The 16,078-nt window shown below is 48.2% G+C and overlaps 1 protein-coding gene across 1 annotated transcript in view; it reads left to right on the forward strand.

The window, feature by feature from the left end:
• Window positions 1–16,078, forward strand: part of HYDIN (HYDIN axonemal central pair apparatus protein) — a 329,140-nt gene that overhangs the window by 257,465 nt on the left and 55,597 nt on the right. Inside the window, exons 44-53 of the mRNA XM_081108072.1 lie at window positions 734–1,360; window positions 1,978–2,205; window positions 4,465–4,667; window positions 4,859–5,041; window positions 6,726–6,845; window positions 9,503–9,662; window positions 9,767–9,939; window positions 10,559–10,757; window positions 12,604–12,703; window positions 14,692–14,791. Of these exons, the coding sequence (XP_080964198.1) occupies window positions 734–1,360; window positions 1,978–2,205; window positions 4,465–4,667; window positions 4,859–5,041; window positions 6,726–6,845; window positions 9,503–9,662; window positions 9,767–9,939; window positions 10,559–10,757; window positions 12,604–12,703; window positions 14,692–14,791 (2,093 nt within the window). The remainder of the gene's footprint in view (window positions 1–733; window positions 1,361–1,977; window positions 2,206–4,464; window positions 4,668–4,858; window positions 5,042–6,725; window positions 6,846–9,502; window positions 9,663–9,766; window positions 9,940–10,558; window positions 10,758–12,603; window positions 12,704–14,691; window positions 14,792–16,078) is intronic.

The following is a 16,078-nucleotide window of genomic DNA, read 5'->3' on the forward strand; positions in this document are numbered from 1 at the left end:
TTGCTACCGTCTCTTCCAGCCCCCTGGATGGTGCTGAAGAGGCCGGTAGTAGATTTGCCTCCAGTAAGTTACCAAGTCAGCGACGCCCCTGTGCTCACGCAGGAGCTCGCCCTTGGTAACAGTCCAGGGAGTTCAACATCAGCTTGTCCTTGCAGAACAAGGACCATCAGTGTATCAACCTGTCAAGCTTGGGGGTCACATCTGTGTCCACTGTGATGGGGAAGGGGCCGAGCAGCCCAAGCAGCGCCCAGGTGGCCATCATGGCTGAGGGGTGCACGGGGGCTCATTCAGCGCTGTGAGTTCTGGGAGTGAAGTGACAGCCAGACTCCCAGGCAAGGTGCAGGCTGGTCCCAGTGGGTGAGCAAGAGTCCAGTGACCACAACACCCTGTGCCTCTCACAGGCACCTGAAAGCAGGTGTAGAGGGGCCATTCCGGGTCATCTTCTCCTGCTGACCCTGCAGAACACCAGCTCTCAACCAGAATGCACATCAGTCACCGTGCCCAACGCCAGGTCCCAGCGGGACCTGTACCAAGGGAGGGCCACAGAATGGACATTTTGATAAAGGTCCCCACAGTGATTCTTAGGCACAAGTCCATTGTACTTAAGTGGCTGGAATCCCATGAGGACTTCTTACAAAACAAAACATCCTCTTGCTCTTTTTTCATGTGATTCTGTGACCTGCTCTCCCTGAAAGAACTGTTTTCAGCCTGTGTTCTGTGTTTTGCCTTCTAGACTCTTACCTTTTCCAAACTAGAAGGCAGGATGGACTTGGTAGAACCAAAAGCTTCTGAGAAGGACCAGGGAGTGGCTGAGAGGGACGAACTGAGCAAGAAGAAAAAGAGCCAGATGGCAGATAACAACGTCGTTGGGTTTTCCCTGGTCCAGGATCAGGAGGACAGCGATGGGGACCTCCAGAAGGAAGCTGACAAGCCTCTGGCCCAGAAGTTTAAGATCTATGAGCTGACTCTGAAGGATATCCAGAACCTCCTCATGTACTGGGACCGGAAGCTAGGCATCCAAGTGCCTCACATGGGGGCTGAGGACCTGACCCACGAGCCCGAAGACCAGCGCCAAGTCCCGTCCGGTGGGCGCAAAGGCCGCAAGGACCGGGAGAGGGAGCGCGCGGAGAAGGAGCGAGCGGAGAGGGAGCGCCTGGAGCGGGAGAGGGCCGAGCGGGAGCGGCTGGAGAGGCTCCGGGCGCTGGAGGAGCAGCCGGACGGAGGAGACGTGGACAGGGAGGAGGACCACGAAGGGAAGAGGGATCTGGGTGTGCCATTCATCAATATCCAGACACCCGACCTTGACGGCTCCACCTGGAAGCAGGCCCTGGAGAATGACAAGCTTCCCAAAGGGGATCAGGTACAGACCCTCCTCCGGGATGGAGATGTAACCAATCAGGTAGCAGGGACTGTGCTAATGGTCATGAAAGAACTTATTTCTACATTAACATCTATATCCCCTTAAATCCATTCATCTCTGATACCCACCCCCCCCCCCTCGGTAAGACATTAATGGCTAAAAGGGCCTTTTTCTATGTGGTGACAATCCATAAAAAGTTCCACAGATCAAAGTTATTCCATCTAACCTCCTGAAAAGCCACCTGCAGGGTCGATTTTTAATATTGTCGGTTCGGTGCTACATGCTGGCGAGGCCGGCAGATTTGGGGTGAAGCAAAAGGCTCAACCACTCAAAAACCTTTTTCCCACAAGCTTCCCACGGTAACAGAAATTATACTATGAGATAGCTCTTATGTTCCTAAAAACAAAAGATTTTGCATAAACGAAAGCCACCTTTGGCAGTGGTTATCACAGCCTTCTGTCCAGGGACAAAACTTTGTCTACATTAAAACACTAGAAAGCACCTGCTGAGAACATTGAGGGGAAGGCGGGAGGTCTGAGCCGCCCTGTTCTCTGGGGGAGGGGGGGAGAGGTAGCCCGCCTTCCGCGCAGCAAATTAACGACCGGTTTTTCCTTTAGATCCTAGACTTCTTGGGCCTGGGCTCCTCTGGGCTGCCCATCCCGCCTCCAGTCTTATTCTCCATAATCCCCTACCCTCCGAAGCGGCTGCCGTTGGCCCCCACGGAAATCATGAAGCATTTTATGTTTCTCATCCCACTCTCCGAAGAGCTGGCCCTGCTGGAGGAGAAAAGAGAGGCGGAATCAGAAGTAGACCTTTCGACGACCACCACCACGAGCTCCGCCAAGGTAAAGAGGGAGCAGCGCGTCCTGACCTTGGCCGTCTCCCTCCACAGGCCAGCCGTGGAGCACGGGGCCGGGCGTCATGGCGCTCAGGCGCTTCCCCTCCACCCCCCGGGGATCCTGCCGAGGACCCCGCGCCAGCCTCTCCCCCTTCCAACCTGTCCATTCCCCAGGCACCGTCTAGGGAACTTGTCCAATTACTCAGAAGCTCATCTGTAAGAGAAAAGGAAGCAGCACTAGTCTTTTAAAAAAGATAGTGTAATGTATGCATGAAGCTAAGTAGTGTACACAGTGCCTAAGAATACAAGAATCGACAGACACAGGTTAAGGGAACACACACCACTAGAGAAGAGACAGGTTAGTGAAGAAACGGTGATGGGAAAATTGGCTATTTTATCTCCTTGCCTGATACAATGCAGTAAAATTAATTCCAGCTGGATTAAAAATATAAGCAACAAAATGAAATAATGTAAAAGTTGCCCTAACCGGTTTGGCTCAGTGGATAGAGCGTCGGCCTACGGACTGAAAGGTCCCAGGTTCGATTCCGGCTAGCTAGGGGCATGTACCTTGGTTTCAGGCACAGATCGATGTTTCTCTCTCATCGATATTTCTAACTATCTCTTTCCCTTCCTCTCTGTGAAAAATCAATAAAATACGTTTAAAAAAAAAAGAAAAAAGAAGTAATGTAAAAGTAGAAGAAAATATATACACTATGACTAAAGCAAATCACAAAGGGAAAATAGAGTTGACCAGTGATGTGCAGAGGATGTGTACATTCAAAATTATGGAGGGCCTTTTTATTCCCAGAAGAGTATGCTGGGCCAAAATTTGATCTCTTCACATGACCTCCTACAAACCATGCACATCAGCAAAGACTAAATAAAATCAGCAGCAAATAGATTACCTTTAGGCCCTGCCTACAGCTCCAGTGGATGACAGAGAATGTGCCCGTCTTCAATGTATAAGCAGGCAGAAAGTCAACATCTTCGCTGAGCGGCAGCCGTGGGCAGGGCTTACGAGAGCAGAGCCCAGATGAAAAAATAAAGAAAACTTGCCACCTCAGAGGTGACTATGACTCTTTTCTGAAAATTGGCCATTACCAGGAAAGAGTTGAGATTCTTTAGCTTAACCATTTTAGGAGGAACTCTAGTGTATCTCCAACTGGACAAAGGAAAGCTCTTCATTCTAGAAGAATGACAGCTGACATTATAGAAAGAGTAGAATGAGAAAAGTATTATTCTGTTATCCGCAGCGGACGGGGGGTGATGAAGGCACGCCAGTGGGCACAAAAAGCAGCAGTTTGTTGGGGAACAAGACACGCACCGGAGCCAGAGCGTCATCCCGCAGGTGACTGGTCTGCTTTGGAGGGAAAAGTCTTTCCTGGCCACATCTGGCAGGCACCCCTCCAGCCACACGAGCACAACTTTGCATCTGTCACTGTGGGCCAACCTGGCATTATTTGTCCCCCACTCTGGCGGAGTGTGATGTACACGGCATCCTCTATAAATCTAATCAAGCTTTGAAGCCTAATTTTCAGTTTATAGGAAATACAGGGAATAAAGGAATAAGTTAGATGTCGCTCTGAGAACAGTCAGAAAATTTTCAAACTACGGAATATCCTGTAAGAACACAGAACTGGTATCTCCAATCAATCAACGTGACTGGGAGGGGGCAGGCGGTCTCCATCAAAAGATACTAAAGAGCCTTGGCCAGTTTCGCTCAGTGGTTGGAGCACCGGCCGGCTCACTGAAGAGTCGTGGGTTTGATTCTTGGTCAAGGGCAGGTGCCTCTGTTGCAGGTTCACTCCCCATCCCCTGATTGGGGCACATGTAGGAGGCAGCCAATCTGAGTGTCTCACATTGATGTCTCTCTCTCTCTCTCTCCCCCTCCCGCCCTCCCTCCCTCCCTCCCACTCTCTCTCAGGAAAACAATGGGGGGAAAATATCCTCAGGTGAGGATTAACAAACAAAAAAAGATACTAAAGAAACACCACACAATGCAGTATAGGAACCCAGTCCCTGCCAGAGTCCAGCTTTCTTTAGGTCTTGGCCTCCTCAGGGAATGGCCCCGTTCTGGCCTTCTCTCCTCTACTTCTCTCCTCCCCCGGTGTGGGAGGCCGGGCCCTGCCCCGCTCCAGGCAGCCATCAGCATCTCCAGCCTGCGGCACGTCACCCCCGCCTGCAGGCAGCTGTGGGCATCTGTGTCTCCTGTCCGTACGTAAGATGAGCATGTGAGACCTTGTGCTCGTTTCTGATTTAACCCCAGGAGGAGCCGAACACCTCGTCTAAAGGGAACAAGCAGAAACCGAAAGAAAAAACAGACCAGATTCGGGATACTCTGAAGGACAAACGCCGCATCGCCTTCAACAGGAAGGGCCTTTCTGGGGCCATTTCTGGCACCGTTTCCCCCCTGTCAGACATGGACCAGAACAACTTGTCTGGGCAGCACTCCCAGGACAAATTCATCAGGTGGGCCCCCAGGTAACCGCAGCCGGATGAGGGCAATGCCCAAGCCCCATGTGGAGAGGGCGGCTGTCGGGGCACCGGATGGGAACCGGGTGGCTCTGCCTGTGGGTCCTGCAGAACACCAGCAGGACAGGCCTCCTCCCGGGCAGCAAAGGGAGCATTCTCACTTGAAAAGCCCATGTGGTCATTTGCAGGTTAAATCATTTCCGGTGGATTGTGCCGGCCAATGGCGAGGTGTCGTTGAGAATGCAGTTCTCTGCTACTGATCTCGGGAACTATGACCAGACGTTCAACTTTGAGATCCTTGGAACCTGCCGCCAGTACCAGCTTTATTGCCGTGGTGTTTGCGCTTATCCATACATTTGCCAAGACCCAAAGTAAGTGTCTTTTATTTTCAAAGAAAGACAGACACATTTTAGTTCTCCTCCATGCTACTTTGAACAAGGAGGCTCATATATATATATTAGAGGCCGGGTGCATGAATTCATGCACATTGAAAGGAAATTAATTAGAAGGTGGTTAGAGGGGCGGGATTGGGCAAGACGGGCTGGACATGTCCTGAAGCCAACCTCCTGCGGTCCCTCCCCATCCAGCTGCACCTGGGGCAGTGCCAGGGCTTGGAGGGCATCTGCAGAGTGAGCGGAATCCCTCTGGCACAGCCGTGGGCAAACTACGGCCCGCGGGCTGAATCCGGCCTGTTTGAAATGAATAAAACTAAAAAAAAAAAAAAAAAAAGACCGTACCCTTTTATGTAATGATGTTTACTTTGAATTTATATTAGTTCACACAAACACTCCATCCATGCTTTTGTCCCGGCCCTCCGGTCCAGTTTAAGAACCCATTGTGGCCCTCGAGTCAAAAAGTTTGCCCACCCCTGCTCTGGCAAATAGGGTCCCTTGGCCTGGCCTGTGGGGATTGGCCGAAACCAGCAGTCTGACATCCCCCTAGGTGTCCCAGAGTGTGAGAGGGCACTCTGCAAAGTTGCTGTCACTCAGCAGCTCCTGCGTTGAGTGTCTGCCCCCTGGTGGTCAGGGCACATCATACCTACCAGCTAGTCAGCCAGTCGGCTGGTCTGCCAGTCGCTTATCCTTTTATATATATACATATTAGTGAATTTCAGAGAGGAAGGGAGAGGGAAAGAGAGATAGAAACATCAATGATGAGAGAAAATAATTGATCGGCTGCCTCCTGCACACCCCTTACTGGGGATCGAGCCGCAACCCAGGCATGTGCTCTGACTGGGAATCAAACCATGACCTCCTGGTTCATAGGTCAATGCTCAACCACTGAGCCATGCCAGCTGAGCTGAACAAGAAGACTTTTAAAACCAACATGGAACTGGGACAGACTCCCAGACCCTTTTGTACTGGGCTTTAGTGCTTTGGACACGGACTAAGCCACAGGAATGACATGATGCCATGAGACTGAGATGAAGCTAATATTTGACCAGTTACTTTCCTTATTCAACCAATAAGCAAACAAACAGATTTTATATTTAGTGTAAGACATTTTATGCTGAAATAGGTGTGAATCTCCATGGGTGCGCTTTTTTATGAGCCCCCTGTGAACCCCAAAAAGGCACCTGGCCGAGCAGGCTAGTGGGGCAAGCACATCTCCCCGCCTCCAAGGAAGAGGCCTTTGATAGCTTGTCCACCAAGAGGGCCTTTTGCAGTTTTGATTAAGGAGCCACCTTGGACGAGGAACTCAGGAACTAGTTAATATCTACAAGAACTAGTGCTCCATGGGATTCTTGGGAATTTTTCTCGCTGGCCCACCAGAACAGGTCATCCCACTCAGTTCTGTCATCAGCCCCTCATCATGGAAGACAGTAGTGGGAATCTTTTTTCTCAAGTTCAAACTGCACTGTTTTCACTCCGGCCAGGGGAAGGGAAGGAGGAAGAATAACGGCTCAACAAAAGTCTTCAAAATTAAGACTCATCTGTCTCCAGACACCTGGACCCTCTGCTGCAGAGGGAGTGTTGGGTTCCTGTAAACATCAGGGGGTGGCATTGAACTTCCTCTCAGGCAGCCTCTCCTCTTCTCTTCCTCCCCTGTGTCCAGAGTGGTATTCCCTCAGCGGAAGATGGACGTGAAAGCAGATGAGATCGTCTTTAAGAAGTATATTATAAGCACGGACACGTTTTACTTTGGGCCACTGCTTTGTGGAAAATCAAGAGATAAGTAAGTGTGCCATTATCTCGAGGCAGATTTTAGACCCCTGGGTTGGGCTCACGAGTGTCACAAGCAGAGTTTCTCTGTAGACACAGCTTTTATTAATGCTGCCTCACTCCCTAAACCACAAATTGGGAGAACCGAGTTCTTGTTCCCCAAGCTTCTGCTAAGATGAATGGGGGGTGCCATTTTCCAAGATGGGAGAGCCTGGAAGAGGACCAGGTTTTGGTGACGGGGGAGGGATAGGATCAAGAGTTCACTTTGGGATAGGTTAAGTTTGAGGTGCTTGGAAGATATACCTTGTAGCCACATAAAGCAGGGAATAGGCTGTACGGTTTTGGTTCTCAGAGTTTTGTTGCCTGTCCTCAAGATAACAAAAGCTACGGGTGTGGATGAGATTGCTTGTGAAGAGAGGATATAGTAAGGAGAGAAGGGCCTCAGACGGAGCCCTGAAGAACTCCACCACACTCCAGAGTTGAAGCCAGCACAGGAGATGAGAAAGAGGGCCAGAGCTATTGTCGGAAACCAGAAAAGAGTGGGGTCATGGAGCCACAAGAAGAGGGTATTATGGACCACAGTTGAAGGTTGCAGAGAAGGTAAAGAGATGAGGACATCAGTGTCCACAGGATTCAACAACATGGAGGTCCCCAGGGACCTTAGCAAGAGCCCTTTGGGGGGGGGGGAACTTCTGAAGATGTAGCCCAAGTGCAGTGACTTGAGGAGTCAGTAGAAGGTGAGAAAATGGAGGCGAGGTGTGAAGATAGCTCTTGGGGACAGCTCGGCTGTGAAGGGAATTGAGAATGGGAGGGAGACATGGAGTCCAGGGAAGGCAGTCCACACACGGTTGTTCTTACAATGTTTGGATGGCAAGGGGAAGTAGGGAGGGAGAGGTTGGAGTTGCAGGAGAAAGTACGGGCCATCAGCTCCCCGAGACAGCACAATGGGATGTGTAGGTACTGGCTTTGCCAGGAAGAGGCACCTTCGTCTGTTACAAGGAGGGACGAAGGTGAGATAGCTTCAGGTGCAGGTAGGCTTACAGATTTGGTTGGAACCATGAGAAGGTGCCCACGCAACTGTCGGTGGTCTCCATGGGAAATGATGGGAGGACTTCTCCAGTGAGGGAAGCGGAGGGAAGTTAAAAATGTTGAGAAAATGGAGAAGGTGTGAAAAAGTTTTTGTGGAAAGTGAGAGAGAGAGAGAGCATATTAGAGAAATAGATTAAGATTCCCAGCAAAATTGGAGGCCCTGGTGAGGTTGATGATTATACATTTTTGGTGGCACTAGTTTTTTTCAGTTACACACACATTTCTTATTCTCTAGGCAGGGAGGTAAGACCCAAACTGAAACCAAGGTCTCAACATGTCATCATTCAGTCTAGCATGCATTGTGATCAGTATAGAGGGTTTATTTCTATGTTTACTGCTGGAGCTAAAGAGCCATCTTAGTTCCCCATTCCCTTAATACCTCCAGTTTGTTTCCTGAGGTGCTGGGCTAGAAAGTGAAGGTGCAGAAGGTTTGCTGATGATAGAGAGGATCTTCAAGGCCCAGGAGAAGGGTTTGGGAGAGAGGAAGGTGGATCAGGTTGACGGGCATAAGATACAGAGAAGCCTGGTGGTGGGAATCAGGGAAAACATGGCCATTCGGGACAGCACTGGAATTGGAACACAGGATTTGGGGCCAAACAGCACTGGTCCAGGAGGAGGACAATTACAGTGGCCCAGAAACAAGGACTAGTGCAACCAGGTATAATTCATTTATTTTTTTAAACCTTACTGAGCCTCAGCGTGCTCGTTTGCAAAGTGGGAAAACAGTAGCACCCACCTCACAGTCTCTGAAGACTGCCCTGGATTGTGCATGTGAAACTTACCGCACAGCCCTGGAGGGTGGCTGTGAAGGCCACCGCCCCTCCGGCAGTCCCACGGAGAGTGCTGTGTCTCCCTGACTCTGATTTGGTCTCTGCCGAGCACTCTCCCTCCTTCCTCCATCGTAGCCTGTCCACAAAGCTTTGCGGGCTGTTTCTGGGCACCAGTGGGTACTATGGTACCTTGCCTTCCTGACCTATCCTATGCTCTCTGACAATGTGTGTCTTTGCTGGCATTTCTTGTGCAGTTCCTTTTCTGAGTGCCAATAATTGAGCAGCTTCCAGTGCTCAGGCTGCTTGACTCTATGGCTCTCTTCCTAACGTCCCAGGAAACAAACAGCCCTGTAACAGCAAACATCGCCAAATGAGTCCATGATGAGACAGTAACATCCTGTGTGGGTGCCGAAGGCAGTGAATGAGGTCATCTCTAAGACAGATGTGAAATGAATTACTCAGGTGATCAGCTCTGGGAAGATAAGCCCTAGAAAGGATAGAGCTGTATATTCCTTAGAATTCTTTACAACAGTAACCACCATTTTTTGAGCATTTGGTATCTGCAGCTGTGCTAAGAGCATTGGCTGCACTCATTCATTGAATATTCCCAGAAATCCTAAAAGTATTGGAATCATCCCATCTTAGAGATGAGGAGACCAAGACATGAGGTCAGGGATCAGGCTGCCTCCGTGTAACCACTCTGTCCTTTGGAATTGTCTTGACCCCCCCACAACTGCCTTTTCCACCTGAGATCTCAGTCAATCCTCACATCCACATTCCTAATTTATCCCTCATTTTTGTTCATTTCCAGGTATAAGTCGTCTTTGTTCCCAGGCAACATGGAGACACTGACAATCCTGAACAATTCTCCAATGGTCACGGAGGTGTTCTTCTGTTTCCAGAATGATGTCAAAGCAAATACCTACTTCCTGGAACCCATGAACATGATTCTCAAACCCAATGAGAAGCAGGTACAGCCCCATGGAGACCAGTCCACCAGGGTAAGACTTTCTTGGGAAATTTGAGGCCTTAGTATCCTCGGTGTAAATGCCCTTTGTTTCGCCTCTTCCACTAGATACTGACCGTGTGGGCCTACCCCACTGCAGTTGGTATCTTTGAAGACAGCATAGTCTGCTGCATCAAGGAGAACCCGGAACCAGCCATCTTCAAATTAAGCTGCGAGGGGGTCCGCCCAGAACTGGATGTGGAACCCAGGCAATTGCATTTTGACCGGCTTCTGCTGCACAGGTCAGCGTTCTCAATGCCACCAGGACTGGGATGGAATTGAAGGAGTATTTAGTTCTAGGGTGGCCAACTCATCTGGATTTGCTCAGGGCTTTCCTGGCTTTAGCACTTAGAGTCCCACGTGATGGGAAACTTCTGGTCCTGTGCAAATCAGGATGGTTAGTAGCCCTATTTGCTGGACTTCAGCAGCATCAAGACACCCCCCACTCCCACAAGATCAACCGCCAAAGTGTGAGCACATTTGCATTTTTCTCAGAAGAAAGACTAGCTTTTTCCCGATTCTCAAAGCAGCCCATTACCCTAAAAGTTTAAGAATATTTAGCCTAGAGATTATAGCACAAACAGAGAACATTAGATCAAAACTAGAACGTACATATTTGTTCACTGGAATCTATGATTCTAAATAGAGAATGTTTCTTTCTGGAGCTGCTGGGACAGAACGATGGCATGATATTATGATATGGATGCTGCATTCTTTGATGGATACTGTCAGGCCCCATTCCTTGATAAATACTGATTAGTGAACTAAGCTATAATTGAAATAACCAGAAGTACTTCCTCTGACCTGCCACAATAAATCAAAATCACTTGAAACTGACAAAATGTCTTCTGGTCTCTGCAGAAAAGAATCCAAAGTAGTTCTTTTCCACAACGTCACGGCCCTGCCCGTGGCCTGGCGGATCACCAGCCTGGAGCACCTGGGCGAGGACTTCTCTGTGTCCATGCTGCAGGGCACCATCCCCCCCAAGGCTGAGTATAGCCTGCAAGTGCACTTCCAACCCTCCAAACCCGTCAACATCAAGAAGGCGTTTCGGTTGGAGGTGAGGCTTCACCCATCTTCAGACTTGGCCGTCAAACTGTGTACACACTGGGATCTCTGACACACACACACACGACCAACACATACACACACACTGCCAACACAAATACACACAACCTTCCACACACACTGCCCACAACACACTGCCAACACATACACACTGCCAACACACACTAAGCCAGGTCTCCCTGTTACACACTCTTATCTAATCCCATTTGACAGCCCCAACCCACAGTTTCTGCTCTGCACACACTGTAAGCTCCCTGAAGGCAGCCTCCTTCATGGCGGATTTCCCAGTGCTAAGAACAGGGCACTCAATCCGTGCAGAGTGAGTGAGTGCTTGGCGAAAGGAAAGATGGAAACTCCAAGTTAAAACTCGAATTTGGCGATATTCACAAACTTCCCTCTTGGCACCCAAAGCACCAGTGATGGGGAGTGGTGACAACTTGCCAACTTGCGGCTTCGGCAGAGAAGCAGGCGATCTCTAGGCAGATGCAGGAGAGCGGTACCCACAGCCCAGTGCCCTTCACCTTGAAAAACGGACCATTCCCACCCCCTCACTAGTCTCAGGAGTCAATGGTTGGGTCCAGCTGACACCAGTTCAGATGTTTCTTGGGACAGTAAGGGAGGAATTACCCCCAGGGGTGACAACAGAGGGGGACAGTGAGCAACTGGAGGCTGGGGGCCTTGCTTTTGTTTTCTTGTTTTTGACATTTCTGACTTTAATAGTAGTAATGTTCATGCAAATAAGGCATTTCAAACTTGCAAAAGAAAAACATTAAACACTTTTTGTGAAAAATCTAGGACTTTTTCTACATATTAAGCCAGAAACAAAGAACAGAACAATTCAGATTTACCAAATAGGTAGAGCAAGGATGATTAAGAATATACAAGCTTTCCATTTCCATTATCGGAAGAGTGCTCTTCGGGTTTATTTTATTTCAGAGTTCTAAAGAACACTTTTCTGCAATGTATACTCACAGCCCAGGCTTCAACAATATTGCAACAATCATGCAAATAAGTTAAAGCCAGTAATTGGACAAGATAGAAAATGCAGTCTCATTTTTCCATTCTTATATTAATGGTCTACACCAGCATTCCCCCAAAGGGTGCTATGAAGAACACTTATCCTACCAAATGTTCAGTGAAGACCAAATTCAAATATATTTCAAAAATAATCGTAACCCTAGCTGGTTTTGCTCAGTGGATAGAGCGTCAGCCCACTGACTTGATGGGTCTCAGGTTCGATTCCAGTCAAGGGCACGTACCTCAGTTGCAGGTTCAATCCCTGGCCCTGGTCAGGGCTGTGCAGGAAGCAGCTAACTGATGTGTCTCTCTCACATCACTGTTTCTCTCTCTGTGTCTCTCCCCTTCCCTTCTACTCTCTCTAAAAATCAATGGGAAAATACCCTCAGGTGAGGATTAACAAAAAAATAAAAACAAAATTCTATTCTATAGGACATACCCATAGGATAGAATTTTCTAAAAATAAATATTCCTGCCCTAACTGGTTTTACTCAATGGATAGAGCATTGGCCTGTGGACTGAAGGGTCTCAGGTTCAACTCCAGTCAAGGGCATATACCTTGGTTGCGGGCACATCCCCAGTGGGAGGTGTGCAGGAGGCAGCTGATTGATGTTTCTCTCTCATCAGTGTTTCTAACTCTCTATCCTTCTCCCTTCCTTTCTGTAAAAAAAATCAATAAAATATATTTTAAAAAATAAGTAAATAAATAAAATATTCCTATCACATTTCTTTCATGATTCCCACTGCGTGTTACGTAATTCAGGCTCTAAGCACCTCCTGGGTCTTGCTTTTACTGAAGACTCTCTCTCTCATCCCAACAGGTTTTAGACCCAGACAATCTTGTTGGAGTTGTTCAGATTGAAAACATCATGATCATTGCAGAGTCCTACGACATGGCCTTGGACATCACCTTCCCCAAAGGTGTTTAGCAGTCACATCTTCTGGTGCAGTGTAGTGCAGGGTGACAAGAACTATACTGGGTGGAGGGTGACGTATCCTGAGATGGGAATGTTTTGGTGCAGTATAGGCGGTTATTGGAGGAGGGGCAGGATTTCAGTAAATAGTAACGCACGCCCCAGAGTGATGTTAGCAACATTACAAGAATCTCAGTTTGTCCAACTGGAAACGACGGCAGGGGAAGAGGTCATGTAGACACAACATTTGCAGAGCTCTTTTCTGAGCAGTCATCTGAGAGTGAGTACCATCTTCCTGCCTGTATTAGTTTTCTATCACTGCTGTAACAAGTTCCCACAAACTCGGTGGCTTCAAACAATAGAAATGTCTTATCTTTCAGCCCTATGGATCACAAAATTCAAAATGAATGTCACTGTACTAAAATTAAGGTGTTGGCAGGGCTGCATTCCTTTCTGGAAACTCTGGGCAAGACTCCATCTCTTGGCCTTTTCCAGCTTCTAGAAGCCACCCCCATTTCTTGTCTCATGGTCCCCTTCCTCCATCTTCAAAGGCAGGAATGTTGGGTCAAGCCTTTCTCATTTGCCAGGTCTCTGGTTCTCCCATGTTTGTCTCCCTCTTTCACTTTTAAGGATGCTTATGATTATATTGGGTTCTTCGGAGAATCCAGGATCATCTCCTTATGTTAAAGGCCGATGATCAGCAATCTGAATCCCATCTGATACCTTAATTCCCCGTTGCTAAGTAAACTAGCATATTCCCAGGTTCTCTTGGGGCAGGAGTGGCATGATTCTGCCCACCACATGGGCCCATCACCCAGCTTAGATAGAGCCTTTGACCATGCCCTTTTCCACCTCCCTCCTTTCTCTGATAGATCTCAAAAAGATTCATAGAATGTTAGAACTACATGTTTGCCTAGATGTCATCAGTCTCATGTACAAAGATAGTTACCACAGCATTATTTATAACAATGGAAGAGTGGAAATAACCTAAATTTCTATCAGTAATGGAATACTGTTATTGTAGGAATAATACTGTAAATTATGGAACAGCCATATCACGATATGTCGTACACCCATTAAGATCACATTGAGGATGCCCTGGCCAGTTTGGCTCAGTGGATAGAGTGTCAGCCCACAGACTGAAGGGTCACAGGTTCAATTTATGTTCAAGGGCATGTACCTTGGTTTCAGGCTCTGTTCCCTGGCCCCAGTTGGTCAGGGCACATGTGGGAGGCAACCATTCAATGAATCTCTCTCACACCAATGTTTCTCTCTCTCTGTCTTCTTCCCACTCTCTCTAAAAATCAATGGGAAAATATCCTGGGGTGAGGATTAACAATAACAACAAAAGATCACATTGATGAGGAGTTGTTAATTATGTGTGGAACTTGTTATGATGTAATGCTAAGTAAAGCAATACAAATTTATATATAACTAGAGGCGCAGTGCACAAAATTCGTGCATGGGTAGGGCCCCTAGCGGCTGCCCGCTGCTGGCTGCCGGCCAGGACCTCCTTTCCCCCAACTGCCTACTGCCACCACTGCTGCCACCACAGGTGGCCAGGGCAGGGTCAGCCATGGGGAGGGGCTGAGGGCTGTTGGCAGGCCAGCCCCGTCCCCCGGTGGAACTCCCAGTGGAACTCCTGTTTGAGGGGACAATTTGCATATTAGGCTTTTATTATATAGGCTATCCCAACTCTGTACACCATATGCTTAGTGCAAAAAAATTGCACTCCCAGTTTTAGCTACTGGGAGACTTAAAAGGACAGTGAACCTAAGAAGCCAGAGGGAGCTGCCCCATTGAATTGGGTACAAGAGCAGTGTCTGTTGTTTGCTAAGATGCAATTACAAAAGCTTTTCTAGCCATGGTGTTTTCAGAAAGCAAATTCTCTGAAATTACCACCATGGCTTTTCCACGTGACATGCAATAGGAAGTCCCCCTGCCTCTTGTTCCCACGCCCACTTATCCTCCCCATCCCGGCCCTGCCCTCTGCAGGAGCTGAAGGAGGCCTCGATTTTGGGACTGTGAGAGTCCTGGAGGAGGTGAAGCAGCCCCTGCAACTGAAGAACCGTGGGAAATATGAGATCATGTTCAGGTAACCTGAAAACCATCCGGCATGTGGTCATCTGTGTCCACTCCTGGGGAGAAAAATGTGTCTAGGAGATTTTTTTAAAAAATGTTTGGGGCAATCATAAGAACCATCTCTGCTTTTAGCCACTCCTGGTTTCAATGAAGGGAATTCCAACTGCTAAGAGAGCAGAGATTCTCACACTGCTCTCAACTCTGCGGCTTTGTGGAGACCCGTAAGGGCCCTCTGAAGGCACCTAGCACCCCGGGCCTGAGGTGAATAGGAGAATAGGAGACACTGGGAGGAGGAGGTCCTGGGGTAGAGGGAGAGATGGAGATGGGGAACGTGGCCTCAAGTTGCCCTGCCCTGTCTTCAGCTCCTCTGTTTCATAAATTGGCATTCTACATAAGATTTCAGGTGGGTAGATGTTCCAATTTTCTTTTCTAATTTTAAGAAGTGCTGTTTGTATACATTCCTAATGGCAGCCTAGTGGACTAGAGGTTCAGCTTGTGCTCATCTCTTGAGATTAAAAATATGGTCATAGCCCAGCCAGTGTGGCTCAGTGGTTGAGTGTCAACCTATAAACCAGGAGGTCCCAGTTCTATTCCTGGTCAGGGCACATGCCCAGGTTGCTGGCTCGATCCCCAGCAGGGGGCATGCAGGAGGCAGCCAATCAATGATTCTTTCTCATCATTGATGTTTCTCTCTCTCTCTCTCCCTCTCCTTTCCTCTCTGAAATCAATATATATATAGTAACATGGTGATAGCCAGAGGGAAAGGGGATGTGGGGATGTGGGGAGGGGAAAGTGGGAAAAGGTGGGATAAATGGGAATAGAAAGAGATTTGACTTTGGGGTGGTGAGCGCACAATGCAATATGCAAATGATGTTTTATTGAACTAAACACTTGAAGCGTGTATGGTCTTATTAACCAATGTCACCTCAATAAATTCAATTTTTTAAAAATGAAAGACTAAATAAGGGAGTTTCCTGAGAGAGGAAAGGGTGGTGCTTGGTGGGGGGAGGGAAGAGGTCACTCAGGCAGGGTCACACGAACCTCAGTGGCAGTGCCAGCACCCACGGCCAGTCTATTTCTATGAAAAGTCATCCTTCCCCCAGAAGAATTCACAGCTGATAAGGGGTCTTCCCCTTCACAGATTTGGAAGAAATTCAGTGTATTCATGATAGTGGGGTTTTTTTGCTCAGAAAATGCTGAAAATTCGAGAGGTGCCACTTCAATACTACCATTTAGAAACATGTATTAGAATAAATAAATACAAATGAAAGCTTAACAGACCTAAAGAAAGCCACTGGCA

The sequence above is a fragment of the Myotis nattereri genome, assembly GCF_964212035.1.
Source record: "Myotis nattereri genome assembly, chromosome: 15".
Lineage (NCBI taxonomy): Eukaryota > Metazoa > Chordata > Mammalia > Chiroptera > Vespertilionidae > Myotis > Myotis nattereri.